The following is a 22,964-nucleotide window of genomic DNA, read 5'->3' as shown; positions in this document are numbered from 1 at the left end:
CTCCTGTGTCCCTGCCCTTCCCACATTTGTCTTCCTCCTACTATTGCTCTTCCTCCTGCACATCCCACCTTCTCCTCCCACATGCATCGTTTGACCATTTTGTTCTTCAACCCTGCTTCTCCTTCCCTTCTGCTGCTACCCCCAAACCCAGCACCCACTGCCGGCTCCCTCTTCCCCCCAAACCCACAGCATCCCAGCGCAGGGGCAGGGATGGAGCTGGGACAGCTCGGGCTGGGGCAGCGCTGGGCTCTCGGCCGCTCCCGCTGCACTCGGTCCCCACTGCAGCCGCTCCCAACACGACAGCGCGGGGGGGCCCGGCCTTGGCGCTGCCCCCTCCCACCTCCCCAAATTCCCCTCGGGGGACGCTGGGCCCGGGGGGGCGCAGGTGGGGTCCAGGTGGGGAACGCTGGGAGCTGCGGCTCTGCCTGGACCCCCATGGAAGGAAGACGAGGAAAGTGTCTTTACAAACAGATGCTGGGAATCCCCTTGGACATAGGGCCAGGGACGGGTACATAAGGAAGTGACCGCAGAAGCCATCGGGTTCAGAAAATGTTGTTAATTGACCACACAGACTGCTGCTCAGCCAACGTCCTGATAAATTCATAAACTCTCAGAAGGAGAACAAAGACCTAACAGAGCCATGAATATCGTTAGCTATACAAAAGTGGGGTGCATATTAAGGGGAGGATGCAGTGGGTGCATTGAGAAGTCTGTACCTCTCAAGTACTTCAGCCAAGTAGAAGAAGCCTCTGTGAAATGGCTGAATGCTCAGGCTAAAAAGCATCTTTCAGTACTTACTTGGGGGAAAAAAAACCACATATAGAAGGGAAAAGGTTAAATATTTGCCACATGTATTGACTGAAGGTTTGTTCTGTATTAACCCAGAGAAGGACCTGGGAATCTCACAAGTAACGTTACCCAGCAATAAAATGGAGCTGAGACAATTCTGAGAACTAATAAGGAATTGCAGGACCTGGATTGAGGATTCTCTGTTTGAGCCAGAACACTGTATGAGTTTTTAAACCCAGACAGCCTCAATGTTGTGGTATGGATTCAAGAAACAGCATAACTTCAGAAAATTAAATAAAACCAAAATGTTTGGTGCCCCAGTCATGGCTCTTCCAGACTCAGAAAAGAAATTGGAATTGTGTGTGTGTTATGGTACTGTCCTGGCTGAAGGGCAGGTGTCTGCCGATAAAGGCAGAAGTTTTCCTTTGAAATAGCGACTTTAATTCCACTCCCCCCAAGTATTATAATTGTTTGAATCAAAGACTCTGAGGCAGAGATAAGGGGGTAGGAATAACAGCCCTTTTACTAATATCTCTAACCGTACAAGCAGAAACAACAGCAGTTGTTAAAATTACCAACAAAACAGAACAGATTACTCGGTTCCAGTCCTTTCTTTAGCTGTGGGCACACTCTCTCTCAGCAGGAGCAGAGGTGGGAGGAGGTGGCAGCGGCCACACCAGTCTCGGGTGGGAGCGGCTGGAGCGGGCAGCTCTTCGCTCACCGTTTGGGTTCTGGTGCTCAGCTGTGTCCGCAGAGGCAGGAGGCTGCAGGGGGCAGATGCAGGGCAGGTGATCGCAGAGGGTCTGGCTCTCCTGCGTTCCACCGCGTGGCTCCAGACCGGGGGATCCTCCTCCGAGCTCCCGGAAGCACGAGTGCCCGTCTCCAAGCCGATCCCACCTACCCCTTTTGTCTAGAGTCCTTAGAAGGGCCTGGGTGTAACCCGGCCAGTTCCATTGGCATGATAATGGGAAAAATTCTTTAAATTGACACAGTAATAGAAAAACACTCAACCCCCAACATGTACATATTATATTATTGCTTTTGGTAAATATTAAAAGTAATGCTACACGCATAATGTTGGAAAACTTGCTGTATTAATAAAATTTCATTTAGTTTTGCTATTAACCAAACTTATAAATAGTACAGCTATAAATATATTTTTCTTGGACTATAACATGGTGAGGTAAAAAGCTTTTGTTCATGTAATTAAGTCCGAGAATGGTAGAAAAGATAATCAAGAAATGTTTCACATTCTTGGATTATGGGACACCAGACCTCCAGGGAAGGAAAAAAATGTTGGTTTACAGGTTGGAGGGAATGTGTTTGAGCAATGCATGAAAGACCAATGAATATGCAAGAGGTCGATGCATTTAAGGAAGTGCTTTCTGAGTTAGGTAGGCTCTTGTCTAGAGGCCAAGTACCCTGTGGGTATAACTTTTTACTTTATTCTTTGTCTCTTTTTGTGCCTTTTATTAAACCTTTAAATACTTACAAGGAGAGTCCATCTCGCTTTTAAAAAGTGGATGTTAACCAGGGCCATTCCAAAGGGATTCTTGTGATAAAATGTTTAACCCAGAGTGGCCAGAGTGGCCTCATTGTCTGCAGAATTGTGCAGCCACAGCTTTAATGGGACCTGAGGCACAAAAACTGATGGCAGGAGGATCTCCTGGTGTTCAAGTTCTGGCACCAAGTTAAAGCTTTGATAACCAAAAGAGCCTCTGCATGGATGAGCAGTGCTCAGTTATTACAGAATGAAACTTGTTCAGTGGCAGAGGAGGATTTAGAATTGAGGACAGGGGAAGGGTTTAACCCAGCCTCCTGTTTGAACAGCCTGCACAGGGGCTGGGAACAAACCCATGGCTGCACTCAAGTGACAGAGCTCCAGAGCCAGGCTGGGAGAGATTGAGAAGACATTCCCTGGCCTGAGGGACAAAATGTGTTCATGGATGGGTCTGCAAGGGCAGGAGAAGGGAAAAGAGTTCCAAGACACGCTGTGATTAAGGAAAGGGAATTAGAGCAAGACTTACACTCTGCCTAAGGAGTGCAGAGAAGCACCACTGGTGGCCAAGTGCCGTGGCCCATCCCAAGTGTCCCTGAGCACAGAAACAGCCCCAGCACAGCTCAGCACGGGGGGACCCCTCACCCTGGGCTCAGGGGCTCTCAAGCCCCGCAGATTTGCACTTCCCGGCTGCAGCACCAGCATGGGAGGCCCCACTGAGCCTGCACTGAAGGCAACGCAGCAGCAGCCAGGGCTCCACAGCGGGGGAAGCCCCTGGGGCTGCCCACACATCCTCTGCTCAAATCCTCTGCCTGGGCACCCTCCTTTGGCATCTCCAGCCACTGGGGCCAATCCCTGCTGCCACTGCTGCAGCTTCGCTGCTTTCTGTGCCTGCACTGCCACAGCTGCTGGGGAACACACCGGCACAATTCCACTCTGGCTCTCCATTACACTCACACACTGGCCTGCCTGGGATTCGATTGCTGGAAAATACACAAAATCTAAAAAAAAAAAAAAAACCAACCAAATCTTAATTCTGGACTCGAGCTTGGTTTGCCTTTGCATTGAGGAAAGGAATTTCGAAGGGTTTTTTTAAGGAATGTTATAGCATTCAACAGAGATGAGTTTAACATCCCAACAAACTGGGAGTAGCCCAAAAGACACCCACAAATGTAACGACCATTAACAAAACATCAACGGCCATTAGCAAACATCAAGGAACACCCACCCCAGACACAGCCCCGGACAGTGCTGGAGACACCTGGTCTGGAAAAGGCTGAGAAGGAAATCCAGGAGTGGGACCAAATTAACATCAGAAGGACAGAATCAGAGGCAAAGAAATCCGGGTCCTATAGTAAACTAGATACTAAAATCTACACAATTTGGAAGGAATGAACATCAATCCAATGTATTTCATTGGATTCTGACTGTATGAAATTTCGGAAAAATCCAGTGCAATTCCCGTGTCATGGAATGATTTTCTCTGCACACCCGGGCTATGTGTGGAAGAAATTATTTCTGTTGCACATCTTCGCAAGAATCAAATAATGTCTTGACTCTCTAACACTAAAGATGTCAATTAAAAAGCAGATTGTGGGGGCCATATGTGAGTCATGCAATGGCTGCTGTGCAAGAGAAACATGGGTTCCAGTTAGCCAGGGGAGGAGCAAGAATCAAATAATGTCTTGACTCTCTAACACTAAAGATGTCAATTAAAAAGCAGATTGTGGGGGCCATATGTGAGTCATGCAATGGCTGCTGTGCAAGAGAAACATGGGTTCCAGTTAGCCAGGGGAGGAGCTTTAGAAATGCAAATTAACACTGCTGGGGCAAAAACATCCATTTATCATTGGAATTACAGAATTAGGTTACAAGGACAGGCAGTGAGGTCACTGAGAATGTCAGGAAAATTAATCCAAAAACACCAGAAGTTTATGTCCAAAAAGGAGACAGAAGAGTTCTGCTTTGCTTTATTTGAATAAAGGGAGAGGCCATGGGCCATTCCTCTGTGATCTCTCAGATTTTTGGAGGACGCAGCCTCCTTTTTACCCTATTTTCCCGGCCGTATTTCTCTATCTCCTTTTCCATTCACTGAGATACTTGAGAGGTACAGACATCCCGCAACGCCTCACACACATGATTCCCTTCTAATTATAACCCCCCCTTTTAATTCTTAATTCTTAAAGAAGTCACAGCTTTTCCCCATTGCTTTTTTCTTCTTTCAATATCCTGTTTCACTTATCAGCAAACCTACACTATGTTTGTAAAGGCAATTGTCTTTTTCCATTCATCAATCAGTGGAATCCATCCCATTGTTTCTTTTATCCCTCAATGCTGGTCTTATCTACCAGCAGATCCACAGCTCATTTGTAAAAACAAAGCCAACATTCCTTTCAAGAATAATCCCAAAACCAAAGAGGATTCAGGAAAAGAGATTGAGTCAATAGTAATTAAAACATTGCAAACGCAATTCTTGAGAAAATGAGGAGGGAGTGAAAGCAGGAAGACTAATATCGTGGGAGGGGTGCACATTAAAGGGGACATGCAGTAGGTGGATCAGGAAATCTGAACCTTCCAGGTACCTCAGCCAGGGCAAAGGGAGAGGCAGATGCAGATGGGACAATGAGGACAAAAATGAGGCTATGTTTTAGAGACATATTCAAAGTTTTTAACACAGTTCCTCCCCCATCTCACCTTTTTCAACCGAGTGCAGTTGTCCCAGTCCTGATAATTTTTTACTTTGTTAAAATTTCTTTTACAGAAGTAAACCTTATAAAAGACATCGTATTGATTCTAACAATTGCTAAAGCCAACACTGTAATATATTTATCACAGTGGCCTTGAGCTTAGAGCCAGGCTTGGGCTAGGGAGTGCAACAGGGGCTGCCATAGGGCTTAGGTGCAAGAATAGTGTTGGCCTTAGGGCAGGAACTGGGGCTGAGTTTGGGAGTTCAAGCTAAAGCTGGCATTGGACTGTGGGCTGGTGCCCAAAGCTGCACTTAGGGCTTGAGACTGCCATGGAGGCTGGGCTTAGAGTTGCAATTGGGTTGGCTTTGGGTTTAGGGCTAAACGTGGCATTTGGTTTAGGGCTGAGCATTTGGCAAGGGGCTGGAATTGGGGCTGGGCTTTAGATTAGAGCTGGAATTGGGGTTAAGGCTAAATGTGCCATTTGCCTTAGGCCTGGCCTTGAGATTGGCTCTGAGGCTGCAGCAGTCTGGCACTGGGATGAGGTTTAATCCGGGAGGGTGAGTGTGTCTCACCATGGAGCTCAGGATCAGGGTGAGCTTTGGGACCGAGCGCACGCCCAGACGGACAGGGGAGATGTCGCTGCAGGATGTCCCTGGCATTGTCACAGCCCTGCTCAGGCACCACCAAAAGGCAGCAGGGGCTGGCTGGTCCACATCCAAGTGCTCCCAGCACCCAGAATATCCCTCTGTCCAGTCTGTTCAGCTGTCCTGGACATGCTCCCTCCAGGCTCTTTGTCACCTCCTTGACCCAGAGCATGGGATATTGAGTGGCTGCACACAAGTGGCTCCAGGACACTTCCTGCTGGGACACTTGCCTCTGGGAACATCTTCTTGTACATGGCTGGGCTCCCCTTTATACTTCCAGGCATTTCCTGCCCATCTGCATCCTCAGGGATGAGGCTGTTTGTCTCACAGCCGTGGCTCTGAGGGAGCAGGGACGCCTGTGCAAAGGGCTGCCTCCCTCTCACCGAGGCTCTGCCAGGGGTGAAGGCTCTTGCAGAAATATCCCAAGGCTGCAGATCTTCCTCATCCTGCTCCTCCACTGCTGGTACCACAGAGTTCCCTGCACATAGGAACACCACCTTTTCCTCTGGAGGATCCTGTTCCAGCACAGCACCGAGGGTCTTCTGCTGTGGAACCACCACAGCATCCTTAAAACCGTGGGCTGGGAAGTGACAGCTCCTGGCAATGGCTGCTGTGTGTCTGGCTGGAGGGAACCCTATTCTGCAACGGCCTTGGCTTCCACTTTTGCTTTCTGGATTTTCCTGGCCAATCTGCATGCTCAGGAAGGAGCAGGTTACGGTGACACCTGTAGGGAAAAAACCAGAGGATGTGGAATAAAAAGAGAAGGCACACCATTGAGTCGAGGCAGGAGAAATATAAAAAGGTTTCTAAAATGGAGTCAGTAGCAGATGTAAGGTGGTGTAGTGGTTTTGATTTGTCAATTTCCATACACTCATTTCCTGCTGTGAGATGGGATTAGGAGCAAAAGCAAGGCAGGCTTAAAACTTAGAGAGTGTAAAGGAAACTTTTATTAACAACCTAAAAGAATAATAAAATTCAGAAGAAAACCTTTTCTTAGGTCTCAATACAGGATGTGACCAAAAGTCCGCATTTTATCAGCATCTGTTGAATCCAGGTGGGGCAGTGTTCCTTATCTCTGTGGGAGATATTATCTGCTAATGAGTCATCTGTTGAAAACAGGTGCAGCAGTAATATTTATCTTTTCCACAACCCATCCTTCCTCCAGGGATATATCATCTGCTAATGGGCCATTGAGTTCCACTGCATGACTGATAAAATTACATCATCCCATTGGGAAATGCTCCAGCCAGGGGAGGAGCCGAGCCTTTCCTACCTGGATAAAAACTGAGATGATGAACACCAAAGCAGCCTTTTTCCCCTGGATTCCAGAGGAAAACCAGACCATTCCACATCATCACTGGAGCTTCAGAGGAAAACTGCATCCTTCTACAGGATCACTGCTTCAGCTGAAGCACATCTGCCACTCCAGGAGGACTGCAGCCACCATTTAACGGGACTGCTACCAACACCCTGACTGACAGAGTGTCAGGTTGTGTTCTGACTTGGTGAGTGTTTTGGGTTTCTTCTTTGCACTTTGTAATACTGTATTTCTATTTTAATTATCCTAGTAAAGTACTGTTCTTCCTATTCCTGTCTCTTTGCCTTTGAGCCCCTTACATTCAAAATTATAATAATTTTGAGGGAGGGGGCTTACGTAATCCCTTTTAAAGAGACAGTCCTACCTTTCTTAGCAGACCCCAGCATTTCAAACCCAGACAGGCAGATTTTGGGTCTGAATCTTAGTGTTTGGGAGCTTTATACAGATGCAAGTTGCCCAAAGATTTCCTGAGTTGAACTTGGGCAAGGAGGGATTCCCAGTCCATGGAGCTCTCTTCTTGTTTTTTTTTTTTCCCCAAACCAGGATTTTTCATTCCCAAGGCGTGCAAAGACAGAGCAGGAGGAAAAGCCCCAGAAATCCCTCATGAGGAGAGGGAAACCCAGCCCAGGGAACTGCGAGGAAGAAAGACCCTCCCTGAGCCGGGAAGGCGGCCGGAGATGCAGGCAGAGCTCAGAGCTGGTGGAGAAGCCTCATGGAGGGGAGAAGCCCCACAAATGCTTGGAATGTGGGAAGGGTTTCAGCTGGAGCTGGCATCTGATCCGGCACCAGATGATCCACACTGGGGAGAGGCCCTATGATTGTGGGAAATGTGGGAAGAGCTTTACAACTATTTCTTATCTGCTGCAGCACCAGGTCGTCCACACTGGGGAACGGCCCTACACCTGCTTGGAATGTAGGGAGACCTTTAGGTGGATGTCTGGCCTGAATAGACACCAGCGCATCCACAATGGGGAGAAGCCCTATGAGTGTCCTGTGTGTGATAAGAGGTTTCACACCAGCTTCGAATGCCTCCTACATGAGCGGATTCACAGAGAGGAGAGGCCCTTCCGCTGCCCCGACTGCGGGAAGGGATTCAAGCACAACTGCACTCTCAGCAGACACCGGCGTATCCACACTGGGGAGAGGCCCTACGAGTGTCCTGAGTGTGGGAAGAGCTTCTCTAGGAGCTGTCACTTGACCCGACACCAACGGAGGCTCCACTAAGGGAAGCCCTGTGAGTTCCCCGAGTGTGGGAAGAGCTTCGTGCTCTGCTCCAGCTCCATCCCCCATGGGAGGATCGGTGTTGGATGATCCCCAGTGGCTCGTTGGGCAGAGCCCTGGTGATCCGTGGTCCTGGTGATCCCCGTTGGGTGGGGGAAGGTGTTGGAGAGATTTCTCTCCCTTCTCCTTGTCCTGCTGTGTTTTGGTTGGTAATAAATTCCCTTCCTGTGCCCAGGCTGGGTCTGTTGTTCCCGTTCGGTGCTCGGGACGGGATCTCTCCTGTCCCTTCTCTCAACTCCCGGGCCTCTCCTCAGCCAATCAGACAATGCGATGGAGAAGATTCAGCCAATCAGGGAGAGCAGCAGTGATGACTCCCCGGTTGCCGGGCAGACCCGCAGCACCCAGTGTTCCCCACCTGGACCCCGCCCTCCCCGCGCAACCACGATCCCCCCGCGGGGTCCCCCCAAGTCCCTCCCCAGTCCCGCCCCACAATAAACGGGACCGGGGTTGTGCGCTGTCGCTCTATAAGAGGGGCGGCACCCGCAGCTGCCAGAGAAGCCGCGATGGGACGCGCCGGAGCCACGAGTGACGGTGACGGGCTGACGCTTGCGCTTGTCCTGCTGCTGGCCACTGTGGCTGCCTGCTGGCCCTTGGCCGCTGGAAGCCACGGGGGCGGCAGACAGGGAGAGCAAAGCGCAGCAGGCGCCCCGCGGTGCGGCCCAGAGGCTCCGGAGGGAGCCTGGGGCCCCTGTGGCTCCCGAGCCCTGCAGGCCTCGGGCGGGCCCTGGCAAGCGGCCACGTGCTCCCGCCAGCCCCCTGGGCAGCCCCTGCAGCTGCGGCCCCTTGGTGGCCGTGGCCCAGGAGCTGCAGGATCTGATGCGGCTGCTCTGGGATGTGGCAGGAGTTGTGGAGGGAACTGTAGGAGCTGGTGAAGCGGGGCCACCTGCCCCGCTGTGGCTCGTCCGGCTCCACGGAAGCCCCCATCCCTTGGAGAGGCCTCGCTCCACCCCAGGGAGAGCCTCAACCCTGCAAGGATGGCACAGCAGCGGAGAGCCGCCATCCATGCAGGGGCCTCAGGCTGTCAGAGAGCCTCCATCCTGCCAGGAGCCTCTGCTATCTCTGACAGCCTCCATCCCTGGCAGAGGCTCAGTGAGACCTGTCAGGCTGCGGAAGGTGCAGAGCCCGTGGAAAGGTCTCCCAGCTCCCTTGGACTCACGGGCATAAGCCTGACCATCGATGTGGCCAGGGAAAGCCCAGAAGTCCAAATGGGAGCCCAGCCTGGTGCAGAGGAGCCTTGTCAGGAGCAGCTGGGGGAGCAGCAAGTGTGCTGGAGCCGGCTGTTGCTGGCCCACAGCAGCCAGGACGCTGTGCCAGTTGTGCCAGCTGGCAACAGCCCCAGCATGCTGGTGGAGCCGACCCTCTAGACACCAAGAGGGTTCCTCCATCTTCAGGAAGCTGGCCCAAGACAGCCCTCGAGCAGCACGAAGGCCTCTCTAACAGCAGGTGAGATCTGGCCAGGAGCTGTGTGAGGCTGCTCCGGGGCTCTTGAGGGGCATCCCCAGGCCAGGCCAGAGCCCCTGAGAGCAGCCTAGTCCCTGGGCGCCTCCAGTGCCTCTGATGCCAAAGGCTTCAGAGGCTTCAAAAAGCGCTGTGTGCTTTGCAGCTGCTCCTGAGCGGGCGCGGGCTCAGCAGCGAGCCGGGGCATGGCGGGCCTGGCGATGCCACGGACCGGTGGTGGGGCCGGGCAGGGGGCACCTGCCGAGCATCCCCTGGGGCCGGGCAGGAAGCCCAAGCAGCAGGGAGGCTGCCCGGAGGGGCGCTGGGGCATCCCAGGCAGGGGCAGGGCAGCAGCCACAGGGCAGCATCAGGCCCGCTGCAGGCATTGTCTCCTCCTCACAGCCCGACGGCACCCGTGTTCCCATGGAGATCGTGCTCATGGAGAAGGTGGGCTCTGGCTGCCGCTCCATCATCCAGCTCCTCGACTGGTTTGAGCTGCCAGACAGCTTCCTGCTGGTCATGGAGCGCCCGGAGGCATCTCGGGATCTCCTGCAGCTCCTGCTGGAGCACGGTTCCTGAGCGAGGAGGTGGCGCGCTGGCTTTTCCGCCAGGTGCTGGAGGCCGTGTGGCACTGCAGCGCCTGCGGCGTCCTGCACCGCGACATCAAGCCGGAGAACCCCCTCGTGGAGCCGGAGAGCGGCGAGCTGAAGCTCCTCGACTTCGGCTGCGGCACCTTCCTTCAGGAGCGCGCCTTCCCACGATTTGCCGGTGAGCCCCCAGCCCGGGCCCTGCTCCCAGCGCCAGGCACTGCACGGCCCCATTCCCTCCTGCCTCGGGGCTGCGGCCTCCAGCCGGCTGCCGGCTCGTGGGGCGCGGCATCTGCCCCGTGCCGAAGGGCAGCCGGCAGCCGGCCCCGCCGACAGACAGGGGGCTGCAAAAACCGGGATCCGGCCCCTCGGTCTGCCTGGCCCGCAAGGCCGTGGGCTGCTCCGCTGGCTTTCTTTGCCTTGCAGAACGGTGTCTTGCCTTTGGCCAGTTGCCCGGGGGACGTGGGGTGGCTCCGGGGGCAGCGGGAGCCGCCGGCGCAGCCCCTGCCTCAGCCAGGAGCCGGCGCCGGGCTCTGCAAGGCAGCGGCTGCGCCCGGACAGCGCCGCCCGTCTCCCCCAGGAACACGCGTGTACAGCCCACCCGAGCGGATCGGCCTCGGCTGCTACCACGGCCATTCGGCCACCGTCTGGTCCCTGGGCGTGCTGCTGTACGAAATGGTCTGCGGGAGCCTCCCCTTCTGGGACGACCGCGCCATCGTGTCGGGGCAGCTCTTCTTCAGGCGCCAGGTCTCTCCCGGTCGGTGTCCGGCCCCAGGAAGGCAGCGGTGGCAGGTGGCGGCGCACGGCAGCCGGGCTGGCCTTCACGCAGCTCGGCGGGACGGCGCTGTGCCCTCAAGGGCCGGCCGCAGGAGGCGGCCCGTGCCGACGGGCCGGGCGCGGCACGCGTGGCTGAGGGGGATGGCCGTGTCCCGCCGCGCCGCGTCCCGCTCGGGGCACAGGGGCTCTGGTGCTGCGGGCGCCGGGGCGGCAGCCGGGCAGGAGCCTGCTGCCCGTGACCGGCGCTTCCTGGCTTCTCTCCCCAGAGTGCGAACTGCCCGCTGGTGCTTGTCCAAGCACCCCGCGGACAGGACAGAGCTGGAGCAGATCTTCCGGCACCCTTGGGTGTGGGATGGGCGTTTTTGATGCCTCGCCGGAGCCTGTGCAGCACCCAGTGACCACGTCCCACGCAGGACCCCAAAAATAAAAGAAGCACAAACCTATTGTGGGCTGTAAACTCTGGTCCTTATCAGCAGCCTCAGCTGAAGAAATCTCTTGGCAAAAGGGGTCATCCGAGTGCTCCCTTCAGCCTTCTTCAAGCTCTCCATACCTTCCTTCGGCATGGGAATTTTGTGTCTTCCAGCACCGGAGGGCTGGGACGGGCTTTAACAAGCCGAGAAACGCAACAGTGAAACAGCCGCTGACCTTTCGAGCTCAAGCGGCGCCTGGCGTCTCCTGAAGGGAAACAATGGGTGCATTCCGAGGGCCAGCGGGTGGCAGGGGCACAGACCTTGCTCTGCTGGCAAAGCTGGGAGAAGAACCAGAAGCACCAAAAGGTCATTTCCCGTTGAGCCCTGATGAAATCTTCCTCTTTCTTTCCCTCCATTGAGCAGCAGGCAAACGTAGGCCAGGCCTCGTGGCTCATGGCAGAGCCTTTTTCCTCCCCAGGGAGCCTCCTCACAGAAAGGGGGGAGCCCCCACAGCCCAGGACTCACCAGCTCAGCCCCCAGAGCCCCCCGCGCCCTGAGCCAAGTGGGGATTGGCGCCCATCCCGGCCACAGCCACAACAGATCCATCGAGGTTCACACCTCTGACAAGAGGAAAAGGGCCAGCAAAACCTCCGCTCGGGCCATGAGGAGAGCAGACTTCAGGCTGCAAGGTCCCAGGGAAAATGTTTTTAAAGGTGCTGGGGTCCATCAGTGCTGGTCCCTTTTGAAACATGTTGTGTGACGACCTGGTTCAAGTCCGGCACGGCGGCCCTAACCCAGAGCCACTCGGTCCATCAGCTCCAGGACACCAATGTGGTGGACAGCAAATGGCGTTTATTGAGGGGTTGCAAGGGTCTTTATAGCTTGGGCAGTCAGTGTCATTTCCTCTAGCTCACGTCCGGCTGTGAGCTCAGGTCCGGAGCAGAGGGTCTGACTGTGAGGGGGGGCGGTTCTATCTAACCGTACAGCCCGGTGTCTTCCGCACGCCTGTCCCTAACTCTCCACAGAAACGTCACCTCCTAAGGGCACAGGAGCCAGCGATTCCCAGATGCTGGAAGCCAAGGAGGTGAGGCACAAGGCTGGCTTGCCTGAACAGGTAACTTCTCTGGGAAAGAGAAGGGAAAAGGAAGCTGTGTGCCCTGTGGAATCCAGGTCAGGAGAAGAATACACAGTTGCTTCTTGCCACTGTAGGGAGAAATCTGTTACGCTGAAAGCTCAACTTGAGACGTAGGCAGCCAGAAATAAAAAGAGGGGGGACACAATAAAAAGAGTGTTTTCAAACACATTAATGGGAAAAGCAATGTGGAAAGAAAATCATCCCCTTCCAGGAAGTGGGTGGTCACTTCACAAACAGGGACAGAGACACAGTACAGGTGTTTCATGCATTCTTTGCCTTTGTTTCATGTGTTCTTTGCCTCTGTCTCCAACACTCATCCCTGCCTTTGATGCCTTAAGTTTTAGCTTTCCTATTTTTCAAGTTCTGCACTGCCTTCGTCTGAACATCATATCAAGTTCTCTTCCACAGTTTCATTAGACAAAACAATCCTTTTCTAGCCTGAGAACCAAGGACACCGTTGCAGCTTCAGCCCAAATAGTTTATTTTTCCTCTGCTTTTGAATAATGAGAGATAAGACTGTAATGAGAAAGACTGTTCACAATCTGACAGAAAACAAGATGTCTGTACAGCTAAAAAAGTTCGGGCTTCTGGTATTTGCTGGACGAAGGAAAAAAAAAGAAAAAAAAAAAAAAAAAGGAAAAATCCAACCAGCCAACCAACCAAAAAAACCCCACAGAACTGTGTTGGTTCCCTGGGCTGGGAGGCCTCCCCGGCTCCTCAGAGCTCTTTTGCCTCCCCGAGCCCTGTCCCGCTCGGCTTCCTCGGCGCGGTGCAATCCCTCCTCCTCACCCCCTCCCTCCCCCTCCTTCTCCCCCGGCGCTCGCTGCAGAGCAGCCGAGCAGCTCTGAGTGCTGGAGCTGAGCTGCACTGTTCCCAGACTGTCTGAGAGACGCATTGAAATACGTTTGTTAAAGTCAACCTTGTCCTTTTAGTGATTTGTGATTTTAGTAGGACTGACTAGAGTGATTTAGAGCTACCTGTGTGTATGTGACATGGCAAGATTTAGCTTTTAACAGAAATGTTGATAAAATTCACCATATAGAATTGCACTAACTTGATACTGAGTTTTTTGTTAGGTTATGATTTAGAGACTTATATACGTAAAAATATTTATTGAGATGTTTTACTCGGATGCTAGTAGAAGATCAATTAATTTTCGTGCCCAGACTGCAGAGCAGTTATCTAGGTTCTGTAACTTTGAATTTTATCTCCCACAGTTATTTAAAGCTTAGCTGTAATTGGTACATGGAATTCCACAGCATAGCCAGATGATACTGTGTTATTTTGTTTGCTTGCTTTTTATCTGGCAGCTTTAATAAGATAATTTCATCATGTATTTTGCTATAGTTTTGTTTTAACTTGTACAATATAGTGTATTTCAGAACACCTGGAGACAGCTGAGTGAAAGGCTTTAGAGAAATCTTACTAATTCGGATTTACAGACCAAGTGAGATCCTTTGGTCTTGGCACAGCGCCCAGATAATTATGAACAAAAAGTAAAGCCTAAGATAAACCCAGGCAGTTCACTGAATTGTGAGGCTCTGTAGGAGTTGATATATTCATTGCAGACAGAGTGACTATTTTGACAAATCTAATATGTAAGGTTATGGTCCCATAGGGGAGAATTTAGGTGCCCTTTTAGTAGGAAGATCTGGTAGTACTATTCAGGGTATTAATGTCCATTTAGGTGTTATTAATTCTGATTATTTGGAACAAATTTATGCCATGGTATTGGTTAGTGACCCTATTGTTATAGCTGGCTAAATGTTCCGTTCTAAATGTCAGCCAGACAAAATATATTCTTTTATTGTGCTGTTTTTCTGAAGATTAATATGAAATGAATAGAAAAGGAACCTGTATTGTTCAACTGACACCTTTTGTGAGTTGTGTTCCAATTGTAGTGGACTGGAGTCGTGGCACAGGAGGTTTTGGGATATGCAGGACCATCTCTGGTATTTTGGACTTAAGAAATGATAGAACATCATCTGGAACAACAGTGCATTGTCACAGCCAAGGGACATCGTCCAGAGACTATAATTATCACAGCTTTGATTGACACAGGAGCAGATGTGACTGTCATTTCACTGCTTTTTTGGCCTTGGTCATGGCCCCTCACTGGAGCAGATTTTGGAGTTGTAGGATTGGGTGATGTGACTGTAGGTGGTCTGTCTGCTGTTGTAATGAATGTGAAACATGCTGAGGGCCAACAAGCTGACATCAGGCCTTGTGTTACCAATGCTCTGTATAATTTATGGGGACAAGATTGTTTATCTCAATGGGGTGTAGAAATCACTGTGGGCTTTTAGCAAGGGCCACTGTGCTGTAGGATCCTGAATGATGGTTGTGACCTTGGCATGGTTTACAGATAAGCCTGCCTGGGCCCTCCCTATTGAAAAGCTTACTGCCCTGCAAAAATTTAGTAGCAGAACAGCTGCAAGCTGAGTATATTGAAGAATTCCTCAGCCCATGGAATACCCTAGGTTTTGTGATAAAAGGAAGTCAGGGAAATGGAGATTTTTGCAGAGTTTATGGCAGATAAATGCTGTGATGGCCAAAATGGGAGCTTTGCAAGCAGGTCTCCTAACATCCACTATGATTCTACAGAGATGGAAAATAGTTATCATTGAAATAAAATATTGTCTTTTTATTATTCCATTGACTGAACAAGAGAAAGAAAACTTGCTTTTACTGTGCCCTCTTTAAATCATGCTGAACCTAGGAAATCATTGCATGGATGATATCTTCTTGGCATCTGAAGATGAACAACAATTGTCAGCTCTTGAGCAATGTGCTGTCACAATTTTGGGAACTATTGGTTTAATTATTGTCCCAGAGAATGTACAGAAACAAATGCCTTGGAAATATTTGGGGTTGATAATGGCCAATACTCAGATTATGTCTCAACTTGTCAAATTGGACACTAAAGTTAAAGCTGTTATTGATGTATAAAAATTGGTTGGTGCAATAGGTTGGATTAGGCCATATTTAGGGATAATTAATCATTAACTATTACCTTTATTTGAATTGCTATCAGGGACTACTTTCTTTACTGATAAGATATATTTGACTGCTGCAGCAGAAAAGGCTTTAGAAGAAACTGGACTGGCTTTGACGTGTAAATCTGTTAACAGGATAGATCCTTGTGTTGGAGTGTTATTATTTACCTTAAAAGATCATGAAGTGCCATGTGGAATATTGGGTCAATGGAATGATGAGTGGGGAGATACATTGCTTATTTTGGAGCGGATATTTTTATCTTTCACATCCTGGAAAACAGCTCCAGGGCTTTATGAACTTTTTGCAGACATTATCATCAAAGGTTGCAGACGTTGTCATGAGATTTTAGGCCATGATCCTCTAACTGTTGTGATAGCTGGACAGCAATGATACTTTGAACGGTGTTTTCAAAAGCCTTATGAATTGTAATCTGCTTTGTTTTATTTTACAGGCTAAATAACATATCATTAGCTTTCTCACCCTATTTTGACTTTAACCAGGGATATTAGCTTTCAGGGGAAAAATTTATCATTTTTTCCTTGTCCTGATTGTCAGATGACTCATATTTCAAAATATTACGGTACTAATCCCAGGGGTCTACTCCCTTTGCAAGAATGGCAAACTGATGTTACAAGAATGCCTGAATTTGCTCATTTAAAGTATATTCATACTATGGTTGATACTTTTTCTCATGCTATAGTTGCATCAGCATTTGCAGGTGAAACAGCTCAAGATGCTATTCATCATTTTTGTCATGCTTTTTCTATTTTAGGTGTTCCCTTGCATATAAAAATGAATAATGGTCCAGCATATTATTTCACAGAAATTGCAAATATTTTTTCATGTCTGTGGGATTGAACACTCTATGAGTATCACCCATACCCTGGCAGGCCAAGCAATTATTGAAAATGCTCATGGTGAAGTGCCAAATTCAAAAGCAAAAATGGGGGAATGTAAAGGGGAAGCACCTCACATGAGATTGGACAAAGCTGTTTATGTCTTAAACTTCTTGTGTCCTTTGCCTGATTCACAGATGTATCCTATATTTCATGATTTTTCTTCTTTAAATTCTAAACAGCCGAATTTTCATAAGGATGTTAAGGTATGGGTTAAGGATTTCATTACTGGAATATGGGCTGGCCCAGTGCAATTAATAACATGGGGGAGAGGGTATGCTTGTGTTTTGGCAGAGGATGGCCCTCGTTGGGTTGCTGCTCGCTGTGTTAAGCCGTACTTGGAGCACACCAGAAGGAGCAGGATGGATGATTCCACAGCCAAAGCAGAACGTGTGGGAGACACCGACCATCAGGTGGATTGAAGTGTGGACTCTGAAAGAACACCGTGGGAAGGTGATCACTCAGGGCAAGTAAAGGGGGACATCTGACTCAGGCTGAAAACACAAATTTAAATTGGTGGATGTTACCTTTACTTTGGGTTTTGTTCTCCTCCACAGAGAGGTTGGCAGGACTGAGTGATGTGTCTCACACCATTTCCTTTCACACAGCATTTACTACCCCAAAAGACAGGAACTCAATGTACCTAGGGGAAAGGTATTGCTTTTGTATAAGGGTGTTGAATTAGTAGCTGAAAGCCCACACTTTAAGCAACTAGGTTTGCTTGCATTATGATAACAGCAGTCAGTTGTAAAGTGGATGCTGCTTAGCTCTAATTGGTGACTGGACAGATGACTTGGTCTTTTGGCCACAAAATGTAACTCTATGTGGAAGAAAATTTATTGAACTAAGAGTGAAGGTGTCATTCTGCCACAAATGTGTCATCAAGGGATTGTGAAGTCTGTAACTCTATTTGAAAGTTCATTTTCTATGTGTCTTCTTAATGTAATTTTTATTGATAATGCAAAGTTATGGATGCTGGGATTCTGAGAGTATGTATTGTATGGATTTACCAGATTGCAATGAGTCAGTTTATGGGAATATTTTAATTTTGAAGATGAGAATAATTAAATGGTTTCCTTGATAGTTGAGGTATTGCTTTGTCTCCCAGCTGTCTGCTTGGATTTCTGCAAGTGCCCTGCAAAATCCTTAGTAGCTGCACTCTTGGTTTAAATAAAAAAAAGGGGGCGGGGGGGGGGGGGGTTGGATTATGGAAGGGGATTACAGCTGGTCTGTGAGCCAGAGAAAGGTAATTAATAAGGTTTACTTCTGAAAGTAGTTTGGCCATTGGTATGGAGACTGAGAAGAGAAGAATAAAATAAGCAAGAAGAAATAAACCTGCAGCTGGGAAAAGTATTTTGAGAAAAGTTTTGTGAGAAACAGAGGTGGAGATGGTTTTACACCAATGAACTTTGTGTTGATCTACTGTAACCAATGAATAAAATGTAAACTTTGTAGAGTGTATGAAAGACAGCATGCTGTTCTAGTAAACAGATTTTACCCTTCTGAAATGCAGTGCATCCTTTCATGTGTCACATCCGCCCCCACAGCGACACCCCAGTCCATCCCAGTCTCTCCCAGTGCTCCCCCACCTGTGCATCTCGGCCTCCTCAGAGCCTCCCCAGGCCCTCCCAGTGTCCTCACAGTCCTTTCAGTCTCACCAGTCTCTCCTAATATCTCTCAGTCCACAGCCATTCCACTCCCAATCCACTCCCAGTCCTTCTAACTCCACTCCCAGACCTCCACCCTCTCCCCCAGTGCCCCTCCAGTCCCTCCCAAGTCCCTTTCAGTCCAATCCCAGACTGACATCCCCTCTCCCAGTACCCTGATCCAATCCACTCCCTCCCAGTGTTCTCCCACTCTCTCCAGTTTCATGCCCAGTCCCTCTCAGTGCCACACCCCTCTCCCATCACTCCCAGTTCCCCTCAGCTGATCCCAGTGTATCCTCACTCTCTCCCAGTGTCCCCCAGTGTGTCCATCTCACTGTGGCCCTCGAGCTCCCAGCCCAGCCCTGGCTGCCTGCTCTGCTCTGTGATGGATTTCTACCCTGCCCAGATCCAGCTGAGGTGGTTCCAGGGCCAGCAGGAACTCTCAGGGCATGTAGTGGCCACCGACCTGGTCCCCAGTGGGGACTGGATTCTTTCAAGCTCCTGGTGCTGCTGGAAACCCTCCCCAGGTGTGGGGGTCACCTCCGGCTGCCAGGTGGAGCACGTCAGCCTGGAGCACCCCCCTGAGCCTGCACTGGGGCACAGCCTGGACCCTGCAGTGCAAGGGCAGTGTGGAGGTACTGGGGGGGCAGGGAGAGGGACTGGGATGTCCTGGGAGTAAGTAGGAGCAAGTTTGAGAGAACCTGGTTTAAACTGGGAGAGGGGTTTCAGAGTTTAGAATGACTGACAAGGGGTTTGAAGGATGCTGAGGAGGGTGTGATGGGGTTCAGTCGGTCCTGATGGGCACTGGGAGGGAGTTTGGGGGTGCTGGGTGTAACAGAGTGGGATTTGAGCGAGCTTGGAGGGGCTGGAAAAAGATCAGGGATTGGAAAGCAGGGTTGGAATGAGGTTGCTTCTGCTAGGAAGAGACTGGAAGGAGTCTTGAGTCACGGAGAGGCTGGGAAGGGACTGGGAGAGGGTTTGGGAGTCCTGGGGTTGTGGGGGGCAACTGGGAGGGGACTGTGGGATCCTGAGAGGGACAGGAAAGGCTTTGGTGGGTCCCGGGGAGGCTGGTACAAGAATGGGAGGAGGTTTCAGGGGGTCCTCGGTGGGTTGGTGGAGATTGGAGAGGTGCTTAGAGGGGCTTGGGCTGTCTGTGAAGGGATCTGGAGGATCCAGACCCTGCGGAACCCAATGATGTTGCCGCCGGACGCCGGGTGCAGCAAAGTGCTGACCGGGATCGGGGTCTTCATGTTTGGCTTCGTCTTCCTGGCGCTGGAGCTCGGAATCTATGCAAGAAGGTGACGGAGAAGCCGGGAGCGTGTGCGCTCCCCCTGGGGCCACCAACCCAGTGTCACCCCCTTTTCTCTGCCCACAGAGCTCCTGATCCAGCAGTGGCTGCAGCCCCTCCCCGTGGCCGCAGGCCCGGCCAGGACCCCCCGTTGTGTCCCCGTGCTGATTTGGGGGGGGGATTGTGTGTACCCCCAGCCCTGCTGTCACTCTGCCCCCGCCCAGCTGCTCCCAGTGTTCCCAATAAAGCTTCCCAGTGCGCCCCGGTCCCGTTTATTGTGGGGCGGGACTGGGGAGGGACTTGGGGGGACCCCGCGGGGGGATCGTGGTTGCGCGGGGAGGGCGGGGTCCAGGTGGGGAACACTGGGTGCTGCGGGTCTGCCCGGCAACCGGGGAGTCATCACTGCTGCTCTCCCTGATTGGCTGAATCTTCTCCATCGCATTGTCTGATTGGCTGAGGAGAGGCCCGGGAGTTGAGAGAAGGGACAGGAGAGATCCCGTCCCGAGCACCGAACGGGAACAACAAACCCAGCCTGGACACAGGAAGGGAATTTATTACCAACCAAATCACAGCAGGACAAGGAGAAGGGAGAGAAATCTCTCCAACACCTTCCCCCACCCAACGGGGATCACCAGGACCACGGATCACCAGGGCTCTGCTCAACAGGGGTCACTGGGGATCATCCAACACCGATCCTCCCATGGGGGATGGAGCTGGAGCAGAGCACGAAGCTCTTCCCACACTCGGGGAAGAGCTCAAAGGGCTTCCCTTAGTGATGGCTCCGTTGGTGTCGGGTCAAGTGAGAGCTGTGTGAGAAGCTCTTCCCACACTCAGGACACTCGAAGGGCCTCTCCCCGGTGTGGATGCGCTGGTGGCTCCTCAGTTGAGAGCTCAGCCCAAAGCTCTGCCCACATTCCAAGCAGGCTGTTCTCCAGTGTGGATCACCTGGTGCTACATCAGGTAGTGGCTGTCTCTGAATCCCTTCCCACATTTCCCACACTCATAGGGCTTCTCCCCAGTGTGGATCCTCTGGTGCTGGATCAGATGGCAGCTCCAGCTGAAACCCTTCCCACATTCCAAGCACTTGTGGGGCTTCTCCCCTCCATGAGGCTTCTCCACCAGCTCTGAGCTCTGCCTGCATCTCCAGCTGCCTTCCCGGCTCAGGGAGGGTCTTTCCACCTCATTGCAGCTCCCTGGGCTGGGTTGCAGCCCCTCCTTGGGAGGAATCTCCAGGGCTTTTCCTCTTCCTCCATCTGCGCACGCCTTGGGAATGAAAACTCCTGGTTTGGAAGAAAAAAAACAAGAGGAGAGGGCCTTGGGCTGGGGGTTCCTCCTCGCCCAAGTGCAACTCAGGAAGACATTGGGCATCTTGCATGTATAAGAACATCCCAAACACCAAGATTCAGCCCAAAAATTCTCCAAAAATCACAACACAGATGAAAAACCCACCAAAAAACAAGATTTGGCCAAAACCCCCTCCAGAATACAAAAATTCTGCACCTAGAAGAAAAAACAAAAAACACCAACATTTAGCCCAATAAAGCTCAGAAACACCAAGATTGACCCCTGTGAAAATCCTGGATCCCCCTCTCTGGTCACCTGCTGCATGTGATGGGGACAACGCTCCTGGGCTTGGGCAGAGGCTGCAGGTACAGGGAGGGATGGAACTTTGTGCTCCTTCCTGTTTCTGTTCCTCCTCCTCCTGTGTCCCTACCCATCCTCACATTCATCTTCCTCCTCCTATTCCTCCTTCTCCTGCACAATCCCACCTGTTCCTCCCACGTGAACGGTTTGACCATTTGCATTGGGATTTTTTCTGTATATATCTGTGCAGTTCTTAGTGATGGCAAAATTTCGGTATGGGTTTTTCAATGTCCACATTTAGGATGGATTTTGCAAAGCTGGAAGAGCCTTAAAGGTGACACTTGAACAGATAAAAAGTTAATAGAGTATTGTTAATAAGAAAAAAAAAAAGCAGATTGTGGGGCAGCCACATATGAATCATCCAATGGCTGCTCTACAAGAGAAGCAGGGTTCCAGACAGCCAGGAGAGGAGCTTTAGAAATGCAAATTAACACTGCTGGGGCAAAGTGTGGGCAAGCCACCAGGGTCTCCTTGCCTGGCGGGGGAATTGGGCTGATTCCCTCTGGCCCTCACCCCAAGCTCTGCCTGCCTGCACAGATGGAATTTGCACAGCTAAAGGCAGAGCCCAGAGTGAGGATACCTGACTGCAACAGAAACTGGTTAAGCTGCAAAGGGAAACAGCAAACAGAGAATGTTGTGAAAACTTTACTAAAAAAACTGGGGGGGAATCATCCCTCTCCCCACTCCAACATGTGCTGTCACTGTCTAGGTTATATAGGGTGTATTAGAGCACTGGGGTGTTTTTGCTAGTCCAGAGAAATCAGTTGGGAACCCAAGTAATTGATTTAATTAGATAAAACTGGTCAATTGATGCAGCCCTGGATGGAAGGAGCTCCCAAAAATGTGGAAAAGATGAACAAACACCACAACAAATCCCAACAAATCCTACAACACCCTGGACCAGTCCCCGGGAACCCTAAGAAATACATATCAGGAGACAGAAAATTCACCCATAATTTGAGTGGCATAATTAGGTTAAAAAACTAAATATTATTATAATTATTACTACTATGATTTATATTCATGATACTATTACTACTGTTGCTATTATTATTAATGCTGTTATTATTATTATTAATAATAATATTATGTACTATAGAACGTATTATCAGTCCTTGAAATAATAATCAATTCGAGAGCACCAGCTCATAATATTGTTATTGTTATTGTTATTGTTATTGTTATTGTTATTGTTATTGTTATTGTTATTGTTATTGTTATTGTTATTGTATTTTACTAAAGAACGTATAATCAGTCCTTGAAATAATAATCAATTCGAGAGCACCAGCTCCTGACTTTCCTGCCGACCAATCCAGGGAAAGGAAGAACAAGACATTTCACCATGGGATGGAATCAGATTATCTTTCAACAGAAGGAGGAGAAGTTTGTGGAAAATTAAATGACTCAAACTGCTGTTTGCAAATAGGTGATAACTCTAAAGCGGTGAAACAGATAACAAAGGAAATAAGAAATTTGTTCATATTCTGGTCCAAATGTACAGAGGATGGGAATGGGAAACATTTTCGTGGTTCCCTGGTGGGCCATGACCACAAACAAATGCTGTTCCTCCTCTGATGTGCTGCAGCAACTCTCATCTTTTCCCCATGCACGACACCTTGCTGAGTGCAGCTCATTCAGCAGCTGAGCAAGGGGCTGCAGGTGGCAGCCAGGCCTGATCCAGAAACGGCTACAAAGGACAGGGAGTGAGGGCACTGAGAATAATCCCAAAACCGAAGAGGAACCAGGAGTGGACTCATGGCAACAGAATTAAAGGCCCAAAAAAAACCCCTGAAGAATAAACTATAATACCCAGAGTGGGGGGGATGAAATTGGCTCTCAAGCAGAGACTGAGAGATAACCAAAGAAATAGGAAGATGTCCAAAAAGAGGGAGAAGCTTCCACCAGCCGGCTCAAAGATTGTTTTAACAAC

General features: G+C 50.4%; 1 protein-coding gene across 1 annotated transcript in view; it reads left to right on the top strand.

Annotated features, from left to right (window-relative positions):
• LOC130255591 (zinc finger protein 883-like) overlaps window positions 1–22,964 on the top strand; it is a 72,691-nt gene that overhangs the window by 5,730 nt on the left and 43,997 nt on the right. The window contains exon 3 of the mRNA XM_056496475.1: window positions 7,660–8,149. Coding sequence (XP_056352450.1) covers window positions 7,660–8,149 — 490 coding nt within the window. The remainder of the gene's footprint in view (window positions 1–7,659; window positions 8,150–22,964) is intronic.

The sequence above is a fragment of the Oenanthe melanoleuca genome, chromosome 7 (assembly GCF_029582105.1).
Source record: "Oenanthe melanoleuca isolate GR-GAL-2019-014 chromosome 7, OMel1.0, whole genome shotgun sequence".
In the NCBI taxonomy this organism is placed as follows: Eukaryota; Metazoa; Chordata; class Aves; order Passeriformes; family Muscicapidae; genus Oenanthe; species Oenanthe melanoleuca.
This window is presented reverse-complemented; position numbering and strand designations above follow the sequence as displayed.